General features: G+C 34.2%; 2 protein-coding genes across 3 annotated transcripts in view; one reads left to right on the top strand and one right to left on the bottom strand.

Annotated features, from left to right (window-relative positions):
• CEP85L (centrosomal protein 85L) overlaps nucleotides 1-24,199 on the top strand; it is a 161,491-nt gene that overhangs the window by 48,549 nt on the left and 88,743 nt on the right. For both annotated transcript variants that reach the window (XM_045798549.2, XM_087865421.1), the window contains exon 3: nucleotides 4,780-5,567. In XM_045798549.2, coding sequence (XP_045654505.2) covers nucleotides 4,780-5,567 — 788 coding nt within the window. The remainder of the gene's footprint in view (nucleotides 1-4,779; nucleotides 5,568-24,199) is intronic.
• Nucleotides 10,089-21,568, bottom strand: PLN (phospholamban). Its single transcript, XM_045798550.2, has 2 exons — nucleotides 21,418-21,568; nucleotides 10,089-12,981 (listed from the first exon to the last, which is right to left on the bottom strand). The coding sequence occupies exon 2, from the start codon at nucleotides 12,878-12,880 to the stop codon at nucleotides 12,722-12,724; it is 159 nt and encodes a 52-aa protein (XP_045654506.1). The 5' UTR covers nucleotides 12,881-12,981; nucleotides 21,418-21,568; the 3' UTR covers nucleotides 10,089-12,721.

The following is a 24,199-nucleotide window of genomic DNA, read 5'->3' as shown; positions in this document are numbered from 1 at the left end:
TGCAAGCCGAAATCTGTCTGAAACCATTAGCTGTACTGTGCTCTCTGTGAATGCTATAGACCCTATCCTCTGGTTTTTAAAAGGACTACCCTTTGCTGGTTTCAGATTTCACTGTGGTAACTTAGATGTGGGCCAGATGCCATTGTAATAACTTGCATTTGGGATTTGTGGCTGCAATTAGATAGTATAATGAAGCACATTAGGAATTGGATTACATCTTTCTCTAATTACCTCTGTTTCATTAGGGCAAAAATAACATTTTTAAGGTTTTAAATTAATATTTTCTGGACTCATCTCTGAGATATAATGGTCCTTTTTCTAGATATTCATGCTATCAAATATTTAATTTTTCTTCATTATTTCATGTTGTATGTGCATGTGTATGTATGTGCTTATGTGTGTGAATAGACTAGGCTTTAATCCTTTATTTTGGCAGTACTGAATTCTGAAAGTCACAGTAAATCAGTTTGTACACTAGAACTCAGATACTGGTGATAGTTGAACTTGGAATATTTAAGCTTGAAAGCTTCAGAACTGGAATTAGACCCAGACGTAGTGATGTTGTAGTGAATAGAACAGAGAATCACTTATTCATCAGTGATATTTTCTGGTCCCCTCTCTACTTTAATTGAATCTGGATCTCTTGGAGTAGGGCTCCAGATCCCAGGTAATTGTTTTTGTATGTTAAAGTTTGAGAAATTCAGATAAGTGACTTTTAGGAGTAAGTTCTGTTCTCAGTGTAATGTTCTTTGAATAGCATATATTAATTATTTTCAGATTTGTAGGAGGAAATACTAGTATGATGTTGAATTGGTTTTTATCACCAATTATTGATTTTCCACGCAGTTGGGAAATACTGAGCTAGCAAAGGTAGACAGGAAAGTAACACGTTATTAGATATAAGTAGCAGCCAAGACTGGTGATGTGTGGTCTCAGAGGTTTCAGCTGTGACATGGAAAGTGAGGTAGTCACCTGATATATTATTCATACTTAAGTAACAGTGTTATTTGAGATATTTTAAACTCTTTGAGGTCACAAAACAAAACATCTTTGCAATAGTTTGACCAAATGGTAAGGTTATGCTCCTTGAAAGAAATTAAGACATTGTAAAAGTTAAATATGAAAACATCTTTCTCCTTTTCTCTTCTTTCCATGATGAGAGGGCTATGCCTTTGTTTATTATTAAGTTTTGGATGTATTCTTCCCCGACCGTTTCTCTGCTCATGAATATATATGTATGTATGTATGTATGTATGTATGTATGTATTCACGTATATTTGCTTATATGCTTGCATATTTTAAATATTGATGTATATAAACAGATTGCCTCTCTTCTCTCAAAGGGTATAACAGTTTATTTTCTCATCATTGTAGGATATTATAGCCTTTAATAATCTGATGAATCGGATAGGGAACATACTTTAACTATTAATGAGTTTGAACATCTTTTGGTTTTTTTTGAAGATTTTATTTATTTGGGAGAGAGAGAGCAGGAGCATGAGCAGGAAGGAGGGGCAGAGGGAAAGGGAGAGCAGGCTCCCAGCGGGGAGCCTGACTCAGGGCTCTAGACCCCGAAGATCATGACCTGAGCTGAAGGCAGATGCTTAACTGACTGAGCCACCCAGATGCCCCTAACGTCTTTTTTTTTTTTTTAACATGCATTCTTCATTTGCATTTCTTGTGATTTGCTTTCTGATTTCCTTTGCCTGTTTTAAAATTGGGTTGTTAGGTTTTGTTTTGTTTTTAATTTTATTGGAGTTCCTTGTATCCTATGGATATTTAGTCTTTTGTCTGTTATATGACGGAATAACGTTTACTTAGCTTTTTCAATCATGTAATAATAACTATTTTTTTTCTTTGTTCCAGAAATTCTTCTGGGTCCTTTATGTGTGTTTTTTCATTTAATCTTCACTGTTGTTCTGTCCGTTTTATAGATGAGGGGACTGTGATGCAAGGAGGTTAAATAAGTTGTTTGAACATATGGCACTAAGTGGTAGAGCTAGGATTTGAATCTAAAAAGACTAATTTTAAAAACTGTTACATTTAACCTTTACAATTCATCTTTACTTACAAAGTTTTTTAAATGTAAAAAATGGAAAATTTCAAATTTGTATTTTTTAAAGTTAAAGATATTTAATGATTTTAATACAAATTCTCCATTAGTAATAGTGACACAAACTTGTATAGATACACACACACACACACACACTTATATAGTTGGTATACAGATGCAGTACCATAATGTATTAATACAGATATTCCATACACTTTTAGGGACACTTGTCCTATTTCTATTTAGAACTGACCTTCAGTAGCATATTCCCTTATTTTTTCTTACTGATTATCATAATAATCTGTTAATCTTCCTGTTGCCAATCATTTTGCGTTAATCTGTCCTCAACACTGTTACTGGAATAATCATCTTAAGTATGTTTTGATCAAGTTACTCACTCTTTCGGAAACTTTCAGTGGTATCACATTTCTTGATGAATGAAGGCCAGGCTTTTTCCTTACTGGGGCATTTGAAGACTTACATAGTTCTGTTTCATCTTTACCTTTCAAGAATTACCTTGAGCAATTTTTTTTTCTGTTTAAAAAATTTTGTCTTCTCACTGTGATTCAGTATCTAGTATACTAGTCTTTGAATCCAGTGGTTCAGGTTCAAATCTCCATTGCACTTTGTTTGAATGCAATATAACATAATGCAAGGCACTGTCATTTCTTGAATTTTTATAAAGTATGACCTCAGATATGGCAGACTGGTTGGAAAGGGGGTGAAAGAATCAAGCACATTTTTCTGAAGCAGAGTTGGCATAGCCAACGAAAGATTTTTCTCTCTTTAGATTGTGTATTGGGGCTGATGGGGATTGGGTGTGTGGAGCAGGACTAAAGTGTTACACAGCCAGTGTTAAGTACAGGGTTGCAGTATCTGACCTTACTGCTATATGATCTTGAGAAATATACTTAACTTTTCTAAATGTTAATTTGCTCCTTTGAGCAACTTTTCTTGATACTTACTACATACAGAGGATAAATGGGATAATTTGTTTTTTTTCTTTTGGAGTTGTATTCTTCTGGCTTCATACTTGGATCAGTTAGTGTTCTTAATCAGCAGAAGAAGCTTAATGAAGAATTTATTTAAGGGTGTTTAGTACCTCATAGAATTTTTGGGGAAGGTTTGAGAACCAGGCTTAAGGTTAAACTTACAGGTAATATCCCTCAAATCACCTTTGAGAACTGTCACTTCTCCAGCCCCACCACATACCAGTATTGCCCAGTTTTGCTGCCATGCTGGGCCAGAACTTGATTGTCTGCCGCTGGTGCTGCCATTGTGGAAGGCTAATAGTTTTGCTCATATCAGCCAGAAATAGTAGCTCCATACAGAGCCATTTTCTTATGGGACTCACTTCCAAGCTGAAATCTGGTGCAGGTGTTTCTGAATGTCTGCACCTTAGTTGCAGAGTATGTTGGGAATGTGAGGTCTAAAATTAATTTTGGGAGATTAGACTTATAATGTGGGAATCATCCTGAGTATAAAAAGATTCTGCAGAAACTGATGAGAAGCTTGAGCATGATAAATAAATGTTCACTATAATACTTTGGCTTGTATTCTTCCATCTGTAATATTTTTTTTCTTCATCTCCAAGTGAATAAATTCTGTGCTGGAATTTCATTGTTTGATTAGTCTGGCTCTTTCTCATCTGAATTTTCTTATGGCCTTTTCATCATTTCTTTTCACATTATTTAAGACATCAAAGCTCACAATTAGTATTAAATATATTCTAGTATGAACCAAACAGTATGGAAAAATATAGAATAAACTGTGAAAATTGCCTTTCACCACTCACCTCTTCTCCCCTCACACTTTCAATTGCTATCCCCTTTTGAAGTGTCCTCTGATAAAAATTTATAATCTCTAATTTTAATTTGACACATTTGATGATAATTTGTCAGTTGATGGTAAGTTCATGGAATAGAGTTTTCTTTATTTGTGCTTTGGGTTTCCCTGGAGCCTACTAAAAATGTTACTGTGTGTAGAAGAATAATATGTAAAGGCTTGACCTAAGATAATAGCTGTATCATCATTTTGGAAGTAAAGGCTTACAACGTAGGGATTTAGTGAATGTGCAGAGAAAGATAGCAGTCTAAGTAGACTCCAGAAGTTCTAGCTTGGGAAACATACCATTGATGATGCCATTTAAGGGAGACTGGGAATGGAGGAACTACTCTGTATCCGCAAGTATATTGCTGTAGTGCTTTCTGATTATATTCCATTATTGCAGGATCTCCTTTACCCATATTTCTGATTTGAATTAGAGTTTGGGGATGTGCCAAAATTTTGAGTGTGGCATAGATTTCCAAAGTTTAGGAAAGACTGTGAAAAATACCATTTTCTAGTAGAGTTATTTCAGAGGCTTCAGTGTTGGATGATGAATAAGACCTCTCAGTGAGGAGATGGATTTTTCTTTTAAAAAAAAGTAACAATAATTAGGTTAAATAAGGTGACTATCAACCTGTTTTCTAGTTATTTGTGATCTGTAAGTAGGTGGTAAATGGGCATATATTTCATTATGTGTCCACTTTTAGAAAATAATATTTGAACATATGTTTGGTTTGCTTCAGATAAGCATAATAATAATAACAACCTCATTTTCATAAAGTGTCTCTGAAAAACTTGTTCTGGGAAACCATATTCACATACTTGTTTTGGCATTTTGCATTTAGCACGTTTTTTCCCCTGTTAATTATAACTAATTTGACATTCTTTTCTCTTTCCAGATCATTCAACTTCAAGTGGCACATTATCTTTTAAGCCTAGTCGATCATTGGTTACTCTTCCTACTGCCCATGTCATGCCGTCTAACTCCAGTGCTTCAGTTTCCAAACACAGGGAATCATTAACATCAGATGGCTCAAAATGGAGTACAAGCCTCATGCAAACATTGGGAAACCACAGTAGGGGGGAGCAGGACTCTTCACTAGACATGAAGGACTTCCGGCCTCTCCGGAAATGGTCATCTTTATCCAAACTCACTGCCCCGGATAACTGCAGCCAGGGTGGCATTGTACATGCTGATGAATCAAGGAGTGGTTTGGAAAAGACAGGGAGAGCCAAGGTTTTAACGTCGCAACTAAGAACAATTGGGCCTAGCTGCTTACATGATAGTATGGAGATGCTTAAGCTAGAGGACAAGGAAATAAATAAAAAACGATCATCAACTCTGGACTGCAAATATAAATTCGAGAGCTGTAGCAAAGAGGACTTTAGAGCTTCTTCCTCCGCTCTTAGGAGAACGACCTTAGACATGACATACAGTGCCTTACCTGAAAGCAAGCCCATTATGACAAGTGCAGAGGCTTTTGAACCTCCAAAATATTTAATGCTGGGTCAACAGGCAGTAGGTGGAGTTCCCATTCAGCCTTCTGTGAGGACACAGATGTGGCTGACGGAGCAGTTGCGGACAAACCCTTTGGAAAGTAGAACTACAGAGGACTCTTACAGTTTAGCTCCTTGGCAGCAGCAGCAAATTGAAGAGTTTCGACTAGAAAATGAAACACCAATGCAGGTAAGGCTCAAAATCTAGTGTTTGCTTCCCTCCAGTGGATGTTACGAGTACAGTAGCACACTTGCAGGAAGCGTAGGACGGTGTGTCCATCGGTGGGGATTGTTTGGCTCTTCCTTTTTCCTGCAAGTTAGTAAGCATAAATGGTATAAACTCCCAAAGTACTGTTTTGATAAACAAAAGTTAAAAAATTTATTTGAGGCTTATTAACATGAAAAACTTAAAATGTTGTACCTAACTTAGTCTTTACTTTCCTTCTCATTTGTTTTTTTTTTTTTTTTAAAGATTTTATTTATTTATTTGACAGAGATAGAGACAGCCAGCGAGAGAGGGAACACAAGCAAGGGGAGTGGGAGAGGAAGAAGCAGGCTCATAGCGGAGGAGCCTGATGTGGGGCTCGATCCCAGAACGCCGGGATCACGCCCTGAGCCGAAGGCAGATGCCTAACTGCTGTGCCACCCAGGCGCCCCTCCTTCTCATTTGTTAAGTGAGCATAAAAATAAACAAAGCAACACATATTCAATTTCAAAGAAATTTGAAACAAAGGAACTGGCATGGTATAATAGAACATTAACTTGGGAGTATGAGGTCTTGGGTTTTGTTTCTGTTTCTATCAGATTCAGAACCTGGATGAGTTTCTATCTGGGCCTCAGTTTCTTTTTCTATTCTTATTGATATATAATTAACATATAACATTACATTAACATATAACATTACCGATCACTTATAACATTACATTAACATATATAACTACAACATAACGACTTGATATATGTATGTTTGTGAAATGGTCACCACAGTAAGTCTAAGTCTGGTCTGGTTAATGTCCATCACCAGACATAGTTTCAGATTTTTTTTTCCTTGTGATAACTTGTAAAATTTTGTCTCTCAGCAACTTTCACATATATAGTACAGTATTATTAACTATAGACATTATGCTGCACATCCTTAGGACTTGGAAGTTTGTATCTTTTGACTTCCTTCACCCATTTTGCCTACCCTCAGCCCCTCACAATTACCTATCAGTTCTCTGTGATTTTTTCTTTTTTTTAAGATTCTATATATAAATTTTTTGTCTTTGACTTCTTTCACTTATCACAGTGCCCTCAAGGTACATTCATATTGTCGCAACTGGCAAGATTTCATTTTGTTACAACTGAATCATATTCCATTGTATATTATATACCACATTTTCTTCGTTCGTTCATCAGCAGGCGCGTAGGTTGCTTTCATGTCTTGACTGTTGTAAGTAGTGCTCCAGTGGACATGGGAGTGCATATATCTTTTTGGGTTAGTGTTTACATTTCTTTTAGGTAAATACCCAGAAGGGGAACTGCTGGACCATATGGTAGTAGTATTTTTAATTTTTGGAGGAACTCCTCATACTGTTTTCCATAGTGACTGCACCAGTTTACATTCCTACCTACAGTGTACAAGGGTTGTCTTTTCTCTACATCCTTGCCAATACTTGTTATCTCTTATCTTTTTGATAATGACCATTCTAACAGGTGTGACGTGATAGCTCAGTGTGGTTTTGATTTGCATTTCCCTGATATGATGTTGAGTACCTTTTCGTGTGTCTGTTGGCCATCTGCATGTCTTCTCATTTCTTCATCTATGAAATGAGAAGGTGGAACTAAAGTCACTTTTAAAGTTTTGGTGGTGTTGGAAATGTATTTAGGTTTATAAGCACAGATGTGCTTATTTAAAAAAGATTAAGTTGAGTATCAGGGGGCACCTGGGTGGCTCAGTCGGTTAAGCGTCTGCTTTGGCTCAGGTCATTATCCCAGGCTTCTAGGATCAAGCCCGCATTGGATTCCCTGCTCAGTGGGGAGCCTGCTTCTCTCTCCCTCTGCCTGCCAACTCCCCCTCTTTGTGCACTCGCTCACTCTCCCTTTCTCTGTCAAGTAAATATAATCTTAAAAAAAAGATTTATTAATCAGTTTGAGGAAAGCACTTTATAAAATAGCACATATAAATAAAAGTGGTGTGTATCCCCTACAGTAACATGTAAGTGTGTATTTCTTGATCTGGAAATGTTTTCTATTCCAGGATAATTTCCACAGCTCATTTTAACTAGGAAAGCAATTATCTGTAGAATTTTTTGTAAATCCTATCATCCATTTTTTATTACCAGAATTTTCTGAAACTAATTAATTTTATCAGAAATTGTAAAATTTTCCTTAGAGAAAACATTTAAAATTAGTATTCATTACTGCTACTAATAAAAAGTAGTAAAGATTAAGGGAATATATCCTATGAAAAGATAAAGAGATCACTTATCTAGAAACCTCACAAATCTGAGTCCCAAACATACACACAACTGAATGTGCTACATTCACATGGCAATCCTTAACATATTCCATGTGCCTTCCTTATTCTTGTTTTGGTCACAGTACTGAGCAATCTTGATTATGTATAAAAACCACATAACCAAAAAGAAGCATTATTATGATGTTTGAATTACAAATCAGAAAAGAGCAACTTAACCACATTTGTGATATATCAGTTCAAGTGATTGAAAGATAGGAAACCTAATTTTTATCATTTTTTTAAAAAGCTTTTATTTATTTGAGAGAGAAAGCACAGAGGGAGAGTAAGAGGGAGAAGCAGACTCCCCACTGAGCAGAGCCCAATGCGGGGCTCTATCCCCTGAGATCATGACCTGAGCCGAAGGCAGATGCTTAACTGACTGAGCCACCCAGGCGCCCCGGAAACCTAATTTTTAAAATACTATTTTGTTTTAGTTCTCAAATGCTTTGTGATTATACGAGAACAGGGATCAGGCAGTTATTTCTCCAGTTGGCATTTTTGCACGGAATTATAGTTGTCCGTTGGGTGCTGAGGAAATACTACTCCAACCTGAAGTAGGTGTGATAGAAAGGTAACTGAGAAAATTGGATGAATTTAAAGGAATAAGTACTAATTTACTTCTTTCATTCTGCTTGGAAAACCCTCTGCTTTGAAGTTTTTCCCAACTTGAAGCAATGCAAAGAGGATAGGAAGCTTGGAGGTGCACTGTAGAGCCAAACTTATTTTTAAATCTTCTCCCTAGTACATGGTAGAGGAAGAAGGCTACTAGAGGACAACATTTGCACATACCCTGGGATGTTCTGCTTTTTGATGAACTGTATTTGGGATTGTCTCTTTGTAGTGTTCCTAAGTGTTGTAGTAGAAAGATGAAACTAGGTAAAGAAAACTTAAGACACTTCAGTTGCCATGTTTAAATGATCACTTCTTTTCTCATTACCTTCTTGGACTATTACAGAAAACAATTCTTAATTGGAGCCACCAAGTGCTGCTTTTATTATAAAAGTTCTCATCTTCGTTGTTTCGTAAAAAACTTTAAAGAATTGACTTCCTTTTAGTCTAATTTTTACATAAAGGGAAGAGCCCAAATACGGATGAGCCCATCTGATAAATTGTGAGAATGTGTATGATTTTCAAGCACAACTCCTAAACTCTCACTGTGAAAGAAATCTCTCTTTTTACAACTAAGGAAAGGACTTTGATGGAGAGTCATAGTCTAACACCACCATAGATTTATATAGAACTTTGTAGCTCTCAAGAGTGTTTTATCTCATTTGATCTGCACAGTTTTTTTCCCTGCTTTTCTCCCTCCAAAGGTTAATATTGTAATGTGGAAGTTTTGCTCTTCTTAGGAATAATCATTGAATCAGCCTCACAGTCTCATGCTCTTGCTGTCCCTTGAGTCCCATGATTTCCTACTAACTCAGCTAGAGTGCAGGTAGTGCATTCTGAAACGGTTTCCTTTGTGAATGCCTTCAGGTGGTTAGAATATAGAGCTCCATGTGCAAACTGCCTTTGGGTCTTTGTTCTGTCACCCATCTCCTCCCACCCTCCCCAAAAGCTCTCTGACCCTACAAGGACTATGACAGAAGAGAAAGACAAACAACAGAGTCTGGTCTTCTCTTTGGAAAGAATGTATCCCTTACCATGTCCCTCTTCTATTTCTTTCTGGGAGGTGGGGAAACGGGGGAAGCGAATGGAAGGTGTATAACTCTACACACAACAGTATCCATTGGATTCCTGTGAGCTCACAGTGCATTGTTTATCTCCCTTTCTCTTACATTCCGTAGGATGTATCTAAGTTCTGGGTTGCAATCATTTTAAAAAAAGGAAGATAAAATTTTGTACTCCATTTAAATCATGATGGGGCTTGATCAGCCAAAATATTAGCACCTAATGATTTCAGCATATTTTGCTGAAAAATTTATATAAATAAAAAATGTAAATAAAAATTTGATAAAATGACTTAAATGACTTGGTTTTTGTTTAACATGATCAAAGAATGAAAAAGTTTTATTTTTAACGTGAGAGTGTTTTATGTATTCTATTACATACTCCGAAAAGAAAGTTTTCTTATTTTTGTACCATTTTGGTTTTTGTTTTTACTGTTTAAGAAGATGTAACTGTGCATTGAAAGATATGAACCCTGTGACACTCTAAATAGATAGGATGTGACATTATGACACATTCACTCAGTAGCTAAAAAGCATATAATTGGTTTTTGTATACATGCTTTAATAAGTTAGAATGTGTTTGACTTTTTTTTAACCGTTCAAATTTTTTACATAGTATTGGCATATAATTTTATAAATCTTAAAGTTGTGCTATTACTTAGCAGAAGAGCAAATTTTTTTTAAAACTTATAATTTTCTCACTTTGCCAGAAGACTAAAAAATAAAGAAGAAATAAAGTCTAAATAGTAGAAAATTCATTATTTTATGTAGGTCTGCCCTCTTGTGTCTGTATGAGGAAATCTTGATCTTATTTTGAGAAAAGTCACTGAAAACAATCTACAAAAGTAAAACTGCTTATAATGTTTGTTTTATGGTCATATCAATCATGAGTTGTATTAAAGAGCGATTTCACTGAGTTCAAGAAGGTTCTTTTTAATATAGGTGATTTGCATTAAATAAACATTTTGAACCAACTAAAATATAAAGGGCAACAGTAAACATTTAAAAATTAGTTCATTTTTAGTACCCTGTAAATTAAGATTAAATTTATTCTACAGTAGAAAGAACATTTGGTATTTAAAAATTTTAAATACACTGTTTTATTATATCTTACTCTTTACATACCATGATAAACAGAATAAATAAGTTCCATTTAAAGAATAGGTTTTTGTTCTACATTGTAATCTGAGTTACAGTATTCTGTAATCCTCAAGAAAAAGGTTTTAATTTCTATTAAAGTCAGAATGAAAAACAAAAAACTTATTTCTATTTTACTTAGGGAAAAACCCCATAACTTCACATTTTATAGTTTGATGTTGATGTTGTAATAATGAACAATACAATGAAAGGAACAGAATTTAGCATTTCAAGCTTTCTACTTATTAACATCAGTGCAGCTAATTATAGAACTTGATTACTTTTTTCACAAGTAATTACTGATGCCAGTGATGTGAATGGTATTGCTTATTATTTATAAGCTTTCTAGTTGATATTAGGGCTCTCCAACCCATAGATGAGGCTTTGCTGAAATTTCCCTGTCAGTATGAGATCCTTTTTCCCCTGTTCCTCAGATACTAATGAATCCAAACCATCCCCCTCCCCATCTCCAGTACCTGTCAGGTACCCAGAAAAAATTTAAAGCAGTGTCTCCTTTACTATCTGTTAGCTGCACTTGTGCTATAAACCAAGGTCAGTACCGACTTTTCAGATTCTTTCAGTAACTACATTTTAGCAAGTCATACAGTAAATTATGTGTTCTCTACTCTTTTAGTAATTTTTATACTGGTAATATGTCTTGAAGTTAAAATTATTGGATTATGCAGTATAGGTATAAATCACTTTAGACCTAATTCTAAACTGAATCAAGTTAAATTAACAAATTTTGGTGAATGTATTTTCCAGTACCAAGTTTTACTTCTATTATGAGTTGGAATATATTTTTAAGTGATCAGAGGGGAAATTGAAAATGCATTCAGCCAGAAAATAATTGTAGATTAACATTGCTGAATTTATAATTTAGCATGGTAGAATGGCCTACCAAATAGGTATTGACCATTTGGTTGACAGATTAAGGAAAATAGCTATATCTTGTTAAAACCGTAGGACAAAAAGTTCATGTCAGAACGTGATCAAAGAATTAATTTTGAGGAACCCCACATTTAATTATTTTTTTAATGCATGAAAGAATATATTTTACTTTTATTCTTTTAGAAATTCTTCTCCTTGCCTCTATTGAGGATGACGTTAAGAATAGAAGACAATCTATAAAATCATTCTAAAGTCTTTTCATGATTTCAAAGACATCTAAGTTACGTACTTAGATGATCAACTACAGTGCCTTATGCTAGGCTAGACACTGTTCTATTAGTGTATTAGTAATTATGGCTAATCATACTGTCAACTGTTAAATTAACCAATAGTTCTTGTCTGCTGATCATAATGTGCTACAGAGAACGAATTTATGGTCTACCTTCATATGCTAGAATTGTGTAATTCTTTGAAAAAGTTAGTTAAGAGAAATTTTATTTATGTAAGAGTATGGCCTTACTTCTTAAACTTTAAAAAAATGTTAGTGTAGTACAAGGAAAGAATAGTTTGTTTTAAAATATAGGTTATGAGAGTTACTACAAAGAGTTCTGAATGATAATAAAGATAACAGATGTGAGGAGTCAGCAGGCTATTTCAAATGATGACTCTTCATTTGAATGATTATTTTGGTACTTGGTGAAGACCTGAAAAATGCTTAATAAACATCACAGAGGCTTTTACAGTACAATATAAGTTATATTTACCCCAAATAGTGAAGCTAATGCTTTATATGTGAAGTGAACTGGTTAGCAGTGCAGTTTCAAAACTAAACCCCTACTTCATCCTCAAAAAAGATTTGGGATAGAAACTTACAAGCGCTATTGAGGAATTCAGCAGTTACATTATGCACACTGATAGTCATTTTGAAGTTAATTTTTGAAAATAAAGCTCTTTTCATGTTTACAAGATCCCGCAGTTGAATACATTTGCTAACAATTTGTTTTGTTTTGAATCTTGACCTTTTCACAAAGAAATTCTTCTATTTAGGAAGTGGTCTGTTCTATAGTGTTTTCCCCTCTTCATGGGATGACAGATTTTAAGCTGATGGTGACAGTTGCATCACTGGAGGGAGATTGCAGCAGAACTTCAGAGAAGCATCACAATGATGCAGATCAACAAGAGACATATTAAAATGAGACAGAAATTTACAAATAGGTTCTGTAGATTTTGACGTGCATGTTGAGGCATTTCAATGGTTGAAGCTCTTCTTATAGCAGAGCGAGTGAGGTATTGGACTTTATCCATGACCCCAGGAAAGCAGGAAGTCTCAAGTTTTAAATGGTGAAGAGAAAGGTAAAAAGCTGGCAGCCAAATGTGAGCTCAGTCAGTCTCTTCTTTTGGGTAGCCTGGAATGTAAAAAATAGCAAATGGATTAGGCTCATGTGTGTAACCTATTCTCTGAACACGTAAAAACACAATTTTGTATTAATTCATCTTCCTCAAATTATTAGTATTTATGACATCAATCTCTGTAGTCTTTTTTGGTGAGGGTCACCATGATGTCTTACTTGTCTTGTGTTTGGAGTATAAGAACTTCAGTCTTTGCCTCCTCCTCTCAGAATGATTAGAAGTTTGGTTTAGGGTGCAGCTCAGTTTTATTCCCTTGAGCAAAAGTTATCACATATAGTTTCATAAAGACTATTTCTCTGTGAGCATAATTGTTGTGAACATTAGTGTATTAATAGCTTCAGAGAAAATCTCATAAAAACAAATGCATGTAAGAAATTATTTTCCAGATGTTGATTTTAGTCCAAAATAAAAGTTAAATGAGAAGTATTTTACCAGAACTATAGATTCAAATGTTTGTCATTCCTTTTTATGATTTTATAACTTTGTAGAATATACTATTTTGAGTAACATTTTAACAAGACTGGATATTAAGTACTGAAGACTGACAGGCTCAGAAAGCATAGTAATAAAATTATCATTATCTTGGGACTCCTCAGTGGCGTAGTCAGTTAAGTGTCTGACTCTTGGTTTCGGCTCAGATTGTGATCATCAGGGTCATGAGATTCTGATCAGACTCATGGAGTCTGCTTAAGTTTCTCTCTCCCTCTGCCCCTCCCCTCCACGTGCATGCATGCATGCTCTCTCTCTCTCCCTCTCTTTAAAATAAATCAATCTTTAAAAAATTTATTATTATCTCACTGTGTACCACAGACAGTTCCTATTTTGAAATGACCTGTACTCAAGAGTGGTGGTTTTCATTTACTTTCTTTCAGTGCTCCCGTAAGTTATTCTGCCTAATTAATTATTTGTGGTATTAAGTGAAACAAAATAAAACAATGCATTATTGTAGAAAAATTAGAGATTAGAGATGATAGTTACCAAGATTTGGGGATGTTTTGTTGTCAATAGGATATTTCTATATAAATTTTGAAATAAAAATTAGAAGTGGAATTAAAAAAACCCATAATTAACTACCCAGAGGTAATCGCTCTTTACATTTGTTGATATCATTGTTGATTGAGATATTACCACTTGTCCCAGCATCCAGATTTCATTTTCTCCCTAATCTCTGCACATTCCATGAAAGCCCACCTCAAATGGTCAGTTCCATCTCTGAGAGAGACTAGTGCTGAAAAGAGCAGAGGAGAGGAGAACTGAAAGAATGGGAGAGGGAAGATGTCCTTCAGGCATCAGTGAGAACTAGGCATTTAGGTTTATAAAGAAACCATGTGGCAAATGGTTGTTAGATTCTGTAGTTTCAGTACCTCAGTTTGGCTCTATTAGGTTTGAATTATCTACTAGACTGAGCTTTCATTTTGCTGGAGACTCTGGCGTCCTTCCTAGTATTGATCTGTAATGAGGAGATCCAAACAGCTAACTTAACATCAAACTTCATTCTCTTAAAGAGTTGGTAACAACTTGTGTTTCCCTAGCATATGTATGTCTGTAGCATATATTCTTCATTGTCCAACACAAGTGGCTGTTAACTTATAACACCCTTTCTACTTGGCAGATGGCAGCTTAAATGTGTTTATTTAATTTAATTACTTTTGTTTGAATTCCTCAGATAAATTACTGTAGAAATAAAGCCTCTTTTATTTTGTTCTTTAAGAAAATGCATCCTTTAAGTTTTTTTCTGCTTATATTTGTATATTATAGATATAATGAATTTATACTATTGGTTAAATGTGGGGAAGATCCCCATTATTCATTCTTTTATGTATTTGACAGTTGTTTATGTGAGAATGTATAACAAAATAGTTAAGAAAGGAGTAAGAACTAACAGTGGTCATTCCTATTAGAACTTAAATTTTTATGCATGTAAGTCTAAAAGTTCTGATTTTAAAAATTACTTTGAGAAAAACCGTGGAAAAGGAGGAAGCTGGCTAGTTGTTCATCATGAAGCATATATGCAAAAGTCATTCCCTACCCTGACACTTTGATGAGTGGGACTTCAGTCACATGAAACATGTCACCTTTCCATAAATACTTCATTGCCTTTTTTGATTCTGTCTTTTGCACATGTTGTTCTGGCTCTGCCTGGAATGTCCACCCTCCACCTCCCCCCCCCTCTAGCTTTGATTCTTTGCCAGGCAAACTTCAGTTGATCCTTAAGGCCCAGTTTAAATATCACTTCCTAATGAAACTTTCCATTACTCATTAAGGTAAAATTGGTTATCACCTCTGCTGGTTTTCAGTGGGGCTTTAGTGTTACCTATATCAGGAGAGCTATCAGGCTGTGCTATAATTTTGATTCACATGTTCTTGTCCCCAGGTAGACTTCTAGTTCATGAGTATAAGGAGCACTACGTATTTCTTTTGTATTCTAGTATGCACTACATAGTTGTTACTATTTGAATAAATCAGTGAAGCTGAATAAGGGATTCTTATGATTTACTTTCATAGTTTTAGAAAATTGTTAATGATCAAAGATAGTGCTGGGACTAACAGATTAACCAGTTAGAATAACAGAATTTGATTAGTTGAACACATAATCTCCAATATTCTTCTCAAGTCTCTATTACAGATGAGGGAAATGAGGCTTAGAGGATTACAGTTTAGATAAATTGTTGTTAATATTAACATTAACCTGAAGGAGGCTTTGTACAGACGGGTATTTGGTGTTTGTGAAATATGGAGAGAGGTACGCCCTAGGGTGATAAACTCTCTACTGATGAAAGTATGAGGAATATACTTTAAAGATGATCTCATGATACGTCAGCAGCCAACTATTACTGAGAAAGGATAGTTTGTTCCTGGAAACAAATTGAGCAATAACCCAAAATAGTGTTGTTTCTTGTCAAATTTAGAAATATGTTATTATTCTAAACTGGTTTATAGCCACTTTATAATCTTATGCTAAAACCAAAAACAAATCTGCTTTACATGCTGAAATGTTCGTTGCATGCTTTCAATTTATTGGGCCCAATTTATTTTACAGTGTAAACTCTGAAATGTGTTGAGTCTTTATTCTACAGAACTTCCAAAATCTGAAGGATAATAATTAAGCCACAATTCATCCATATAAGATGGGTCTTCTTGTCATATGTTGAGAATTGAAAAGCTGTGTGTTGTAACAGCACAATCCTATCTTTGGAGTTGTCTGTGACCTTCACTACATCATAATTTATGTCACGGTTGTCAGGTGTTTATCATTCTTTTTTCTGCACTCGAAACATCCTGTTGTAGGAGCTGTAAACTCCCACAGTGTTTTTCTCTCCTCCATTCCTTAGAGGCAAGCTATTAATAGGGTAATATTTGATGGAAAGCCTCAAAACAGTAGTTTCACTTAATATTCATTTTATCTGATGGTAATAGAGCATTCTTTTAAGACAATCATAAATAGATTGTATTGGGAGGTTTTGAACTTGTATCTGGCACCAACAGTGATGGAGATAGAAATTAGTCCTACCTCGCCTTTTAAAGGAAACAAATAGATTAGTTGTGTGGGACAGGAGTAAGGACTCCTTAAAAGTTAATTCATCACCCAGGCTGTAGAATCAGAATATGGAAAATATGAAAGAGTCTTTGATAGGGGTCTGGTTGTAGAAATGCCATATTCCTGTCTCTGGAGTTACGCGTTAGAGGCAGAAAAGTACCCACACAGTATTTTGTATACTGTGGGATCTATGATGATTTTAATTTTGGGAGGAATGGGAAGAATACTTTTCTTTGTAGGATTTATAAAGTCTTTCGTTGTCCACTTTTCTTCATTTGCTCAAAAAAAGTAAAATTGGGAAGTAGATACTGTCAAGTTCAAGATCATATTCTGTTTTTTGAAATGGAGGAACGAAAGAGACAAACTACAGGGAACTCAAGCTTTCAACTAAGACAGTACCATGGTAGGCAACCTTTTGGGTAGAAGATACTATATCAGCTTCCACAAAGGCCCTCACTTTGTAGTGAGTCCTGTTTCTTAATGTAATATCAGATGCATTCTTGTACAAAACAAACCTCAGTCTCAGTAGACTTTGGAAGATTTTTGGTGGTCTGCTTTATGACTTGCTAGGAAATGGAAACCTTAACAATGTAATATATGGTGAGCAGCAATCCTCACCTACAATTTAAGTACTTTCAGTGCTTTGCATAATTTTCTGAACTTCAGTTTTTTGGGGGTACTTTCTCTGCTGAAACCATAAATTCCTGAGATTCTTTATGGAATTCAGAATTTTGCTTTTTTTTTTTTTTAGCTGTTACTTATTCTTTCAGTAAATGGGGGGCATATTTTCCTAGTAAATTCAAATAATACGCCTCTAACACTACAGTCCAACAGATGGTTTTTATAATTTTTTTCCACTTAATTGGTTCAGAAGATTAGAATTCTCTGTAGATTTGAGTGTACAGGACCTATGTATATTAAGATTATTTTGGAGTTTTTTTTTTTCTTACTATTCACTGTCATATTCACAGATATCTAGAAGTGATTGCATATGCATATTTCGTGGCTTGTTGAATTAAGTCAGGACAATTCATCATAGGTTTATTGTTAATCTGTTGGCATCCAGTAGTTCAATTTGGTAGAATAATTTTCCTTTTGAGATTGCCTAATATTAAACTTGGAAGTTCTATTTGAAGTTACTTTGTGGCAGCAACTTTCCAGAACTTTGTTGGTCCACACTGGCTGGCTATTTGAAAGAAACCTCAGGCTGCTTCTGCCTGGTTATGAAAAGAGTTGTGTAAATATAAACATCAATATATTCTCAACCCCTAAGTTGACTCCATAAGGAAATGGTTTCTTTGCTGTAAAGCTCTGCTTTGAGGAAAATTCATTAAACAATAGCATAGAGAGATTTTTTCTTTGAAATTGTCACATTGCTGTTGCTGTTTTGTCTGTAGGCTTGTCCTCATTATTTATTATGTTAAAATTAATTCATTCACAATTAAAGTATTCTTTTTAATCTGTAGTAGTTCAGACTTCAGATTCTTCTTTTTGGGGAAAAGATGTGGGAAGGGAGTGTGGGGGGGGGAGTTCTAAGGAAAAATGAATGCTAGTTATATAAACCCCCACTAATGTAAGTGAAATGGTCTTTTTTTTTTTTTTTTTTTTTGGAAAGACCTGAAGGTGGAGTACATTTTAAAAATCACTAGAGGTCCTCAGTTGACAATGAGTATACTGGGGCGGAGCTGTAGGCCCAAGCTTTACTCTACTGTGTTTATTTGGTAATACATGCTTCAGAAATATGTAGGGTAAGAACACTGAGGTACAATTTCTAGAAATGTTCAAAAGACTGTGTATTATCTGTTTAGGTAATTGCAATTTAAAAAGATTTTCTTGATTTTTAACCTTTAGGTTTATTCCTTTGCTACTCTGATCAACACCGTTAATTCACAATTTAGATGAAAGTCATTTTCATAGCATAAATAGCAAAGCAAGATTCTTCTATTCAAGCACTTTAAAATAAAGGGGGTAGAATATTTTAAATGGTAGAATGTGAGGAGGTCAGAAATGAAATTGAGGTAAGGATTTAATATTGGAACTGGAATAAAGCACAAAATAGTTTTTGTGAAAAGTTTTGAGAAAGTAACCTAGATTTTAGGCTTCAAGGCTAAGTAGATCAAAGGCATGAATATTTTAGGAATGAAACAAATTAAATAAAAGGAAACATTGATTGTGGTATGTTATATTGTTTTTTAAAGCCTGTGCAGTTATTTGGAGTTTTGCCTTCCATGGTTTATTGCTTAATAACAAAGGATATCTATAACTTTCTTATATCCCTGTTTTTAAAAGTGATCAGGAGAATATTATATAGGTTACTAAGGACATAACACCCCATGTGTAATTAGCTTTAAATGAAATGGAGCGGTTTTGAATTTAAATGAAGTTTGTGTCCTCTAACTTTGCATTTAGGGTACCATTAACAGTATTTGAGGACTTTCAGTTTATTTTGCTTTGCCAATGTCAAGATGTATTTTTAAGCCATGCTGATCAGTGGATGTGATGTGCATGTGGTTTAGAGTTCTAAAATCTTGGCTCTGGCCAAGGCACCACCATTTCCTAGCTCCGTGACCTTGCAATTCACCTTTTTGCATCTGTTTCCTAAATTGTAAAATAGAGGTGCAGTATCAAACATATAGGGAGTTAAAAGGATCAAATGAAATTTTTGTATATACCAGTACATTTAGAAGAGTGTTCAGAAATAAAGAAAGGAAGTTTTAATGGACTCTCTTTATTTCTAGGATTGGTAATAAACATACAGTCTAACTTAGAGAGTTAATCTAATCTTTACATTTAATTTTTACTTAAAAATTTAGTATATTACATAATTTAATACATTACATAATATATTACATAATGTATTTAGTACATTAAAATTTTTATTCTTTTATACACATTTTGTTTATAGAGATATTTTGTTTATACAACTGTTTTATCTCCAATTAATTAGATTAAGAAACAATAAATAAAAATATGTAACCAAATAGTTTTTTTTCTGTAATATTATTTTCCTTAATGTCCACTAAAATGCTGTTAAAATAATTCTGATAGTTGAGTTTTAGGAAATGATAGTGACTAATTTCTCTGAGTCAAGCAAGTACTTTAGCTCTTTCACATGTTTTTAAAACAATCAATTTTTCATAAACATCCTTCATATTTCTTCCATTTTATTTCACCTGACACTTTTTTTTAAACTTAATTTTAAACCTCCTGTCTTCATAAACAAAGGTAACACTTAAATTTCACCTTAAGATAGAGATAAACTAGTTGGGACATAATGTCTGGCACTAGGGTATTTATGTTTGAAATTTGAACAACCGTCACTGTAACTGTGTAATTTTTATTAGCCTGTATACATTATTTATCTAAGGATAATTTTAATAGCAAAATTTGTGCTCTTCCTAGAAATTATCAACTTCTTGAGCAATATGTGATGTGGTGAAATTCTGGTACCATAAAAGAATTCATGAATATCCCATTTGAAGTGTGAGAATGTAATTTGTTAGGTATTTGAGTAAAAATGCATAAATATGTGCATAAAACACCTGCATCAAGTGACTTTTATGTGATATCAAAGGAAAAACATTTTATGAATATAAAGATACTGAGAGGAAGTTATAGTGCCTTAGTGGTAGGCAAAAATTGGAAATGTTTTTGCATGTCTTAGGGAAAGCTGCTTGTGGAATTACAAAGTTCTTTTCTGTAAAAAAGCAATAGAGTTAACATTTGTCGTAGGAACTTAGAATTCCAGGGATAAATTTTATTTTGATGTACATATGAAAATAATGATGAGATAAAATCGATCTAGTACTCTTTATGTCCTGACTAGTAGAGATTTAAGAATGAAGACATATTTCATATATTAAACTGAGGATTGTAACATCAAGAGTAAGTGGAATTCAAACAGAAGTTCTAAAATTTATTGTATCATCTTCATTTCTGGGCATTTAAAAAATTTCCTTCTCTCTCATCGTCCCCCTTCTAAATGCAGGAGAGGATAATGAGAAACCAGGGACGGTAGTAACTTGATAACAGTATATTCATTAATAGGCAGAATAAACATTTTTATCATATTCACCTAATGAGATATTTAGGAATATTCTGCCAAACTAATGTCTCTTTATTTTTAAAAAAGTGCCGAATTGGTATTCTCTAACTTTACAAATAATTTTACATGTGTTTTTGATGGGTGTTTTAAAATTTCCAAGCTTGTTATTTATGATACAGTATTGGATTTCATGTAAGTAACTGAATTTATTAAATCTTGGCATTCTTTTTAGAAGTGTTTGTTAAAAGTTGAGTGGACTTTATAGAGAGGGAAAAAGTCTCCAGATGCATTTTAAGAGTAGTTTGTTTTATATTTTTTAAAAGTTCTATGAAATATTTACTGTAAAGAATGATAATGATGGTATTAGGATAGTCATGCCAGCAGTGTGCATGTTGTACAATCACACGACTGCTGATAGTATCACAGATGTAACTGGAAGCCCAGTCCTACCCTGTTTCTCAGCAGAGTGACAGATAACGAGATGAAGCCATTGTTTTTGCTTGAAGAAATAAATCTCCATTACCACCAAATATGGTAACATAATTGAAAGATATTTTAGTTGGCAGAAATTCACTTTTGAAAAGCAAAATGAAAATGAAAGTCAAATTAAAATGATAAACCAATAACCAAGGTCAAAGATGATGTGACCCTTATTATTTCAAAGTTAAGTCTTACTCTTACTGTCACCGAACGGATATGCATTTATTTAGAAATTAAGGTTTTTGTCATATCAAACATTTTATTTAACTTGGAGCTGAAATTTACAAAACATGATTAACTCTTGAAAAAGTTCAGTAACTGAATTATAGAAAACAAGAATTATCAAAATCAGTGAAATCTATTTCTTACCTTGGCTGTTGTGATGATTACAATATAGAGTATTGTGAGTTGTATGAAGTCTTATCGGTGTTTAGTTGGAAAGTTTTCTGACTCTGTTACCAGACTTATGAGAACAATTGAAGTAGGTGTAGGAGAAAAAGTGCTCTAGGGCGGTCTTATGATGTCACACAAGAATTCTGAAGTTACGATTGGCTAGCCATAGTCTTATCACAACCAAACTTTTCAGAATGTCATTTATCTTACTTTAAGTATGAAAAGGTCATTAACACTTTGTGCCACATTTTTTGCTTGTAATTTTTAAAAGTATATGGGAGATAAATGAAAAAAAAAGGCTCAGGGTGGTAGAAAGCTCCCTTTAAAGATTCATGTATCTTCAGGCTTAGAAATAATTGTGTACTGATGGTGACAATGTTGAAGAACTAAAATAGATATATAGGAATTTTAATGAGTGAGAATATTACTGGCTTAAGCTCATTGTGTCGTTGCTGTTTCTTTAATACTGCAGTTTCATAATGTTAGCTCCTAATGCTCCAGTAATTAAACATTTTCACAGAATCAAGTTTCATGCCCTTTACTGTCTTGCTTTGTTCTTTCTTCATCCACTATGTGTATTGGGGAGGGGTGTGTATGAGAAAACTGATTTCAGTCTAAAAAATCCGCTTTATCATATAAAGTAAGAACTAATACTTGTATCTAATTAGTTTGTGTTTTCTTCAGGTAGAGATTTAACAATATATTTATGAACAATAATTGTCATGCTTAAACTGATATATATTACACCAAGAAAAGTTGCAATTTACAAATTTCAGTATTTAAGATTTTTTAACAGCTGCAATAAACTACCGTAAAATCTTACTAAAATTTTAATAAGCGGAGGCAGTATCAAGAGTGACTTTATATAGTAAAAATGAAATAATCAGATTCCTAATCAGTGGCATTCTAGTTAATGATACTTTCTTGAAAATAGGTGTGCCTTTCGTTAGACATTTAAGGTGTGTAATATTTCTAAAAGGATTGCCTCATTTAATGCAATTGTTTTCATGAAAATTACTATACAGATGAAATTTTAGTAAGTGGAATGGTATTTGAACTTCCAAGAACAGTTTATCTATAAGACTAGAACTAGGAAAAGAATTCTTTGGAAAGGCATGGTTTTCCTGTTTTCTCTGATTTTTTTGTTTATACTATATATTACATTTACCTAAATCACCACACCTGCAAATTCTAATTTTTAAATCTCTTCTGTAATTCTGGAGGAGCTATTTGTTAGGGTTTTTTTTATGTTTATAGTAGAATGAGCTCCGCCTGCTTCCCTTTCTTAGGGTAACTAAAATGTGGTGCAGCAGCTGCTTGTGTGTCCTTAAATGGAGATGGTTTTGGCTTCTTCCAAAGAAAGATAAAATCCTTCTCTAGAGCAAATCTCTTGTTATTTAAAGAATCAGCTAAAACTAACAAAAAATATTTCAAAAGACCCTCTGTGAACATTTCTAAGGGAAAATTTACAAATTAAAAATAAATTCCAAATTAAAGAAATTGCATGAATAATGTTTGATATTTTGCTCAAAATGCTACAAGCATTTTTTTCTTTCAATCCTTACGTAATAAAGATCTCTTATTATCATCAGTTGCCATTGATGACTGAAATATAAACCTAGGTTGGAAATACAAGCCTAAAGTGGTTCACAGGGTTTTGTCAAAGAGGACACAGCTGCCGAGCAACAGACTGAGGGAATGCTCTGGACCTGCTGCCTTATCTGTGGAGCGGGTTTGTTGTGAGACTTTAATGAGATGAAGTATGTGTCCTGACTCTTAGAGAGCCTACAATGAAGTGTCCATTTGGTGTTGGTACAGTCGACTCTTGAACATGGCAGGTAGGGGTGCCAGTATCCCCCTCACACATGGTTGAAAATCCATGGATAACTTTTGACTCCTCAAAAACTACCAATAGCCTGCTGTTAACCAGAAGCTTTATCCATAATATAAACAGAACACATATTTTGTATATGTATTATATACTGTGTTCTTATAATAAAGTAAGCTAGAGAAGAGAAAATGTCAAGAAAATCATAAGGAAAGTATATTTATAGTACTGTGCATATATTTATTTTTAAAAATCCATGTATAAGTGGACCCATGCAGTTCAAACCCATGTTGTTCAAGGGCTATCTGTGCTTATTTTCTCTTTTCCTTTAGAAGATGATTTCATTTCTTTTTTCTCTTCTTTTCCTTTCTTTTCTTTTCTTTTTTAAAAGATTTTATTTGAGAGAGAGAGAGCATGGATGGGGGGAGAGGGAGAGGAAGAAGCAGACTATCTGCTGAGCAGGGAGCCCGACGTGGGGCTCAATCCTAGGACCCCAAGATCATGACCAGAGCCGAAGGCAGACATTTAACTGACTGAACCACCCAGGTGCCCCTAGAAGATGATTCTTAACCTGCAGTCCATGGGTAGAGTAAAGTAGTCTTGAACTTGGTTAGGAAAAAACAAATTACATCTTTATTTTTACTAAACTCTAAATAAGATTTAGCGTATCTTCAGTTTCGACCGTAGACTACAGACTGCAGAAGTGTTAGCAATACATTTGGCTGTCACTGTAGCAATCTCAGGTAATTTCATATATTTGTTTGCAGCTAGCTTAAAATACTGTTTATATCCATCATGGAAATCACCACAATTAGACCTGCCTGGAAATATTGTTATTTAATGCATTAATAAAGAAGCACAGATATTATATTGCAAGTTTGCTTTTTAAAAATAATTTTTCAGTATAAATCATTTCCTTTCGAATCCCAT

The sequence above is a fragment of the Ursus americanus genome, chromosome 11, assembly GCF_024610735.1.
Source record: "Ursus americanus isolate L20-20 chromosome 11, mUrsAme1.1.p, whole genome shotgun sequence".
Classification (NCBI taxonomy): domain Eukaryota; kingdom Metazoa; phylum Chordata; class Mammalia; order Carnivora; family Ursidae; genus Ursus; species Ursus americanus.
Note: the sequence above shows the minus strand (reverse complement) of the source record. Positions and strands in the feature narration are given on the sequence as shown.

Bases quoted from the DNA above. Each gene is read 5' to 3' on its own strand.
- PLN (XM_045798550.2), bottom strand. From the start codon at position 12,880: ATGGATAAAGTCCAATACCTCACTCGCTCTGCTATAAGAAGAGCTTCA.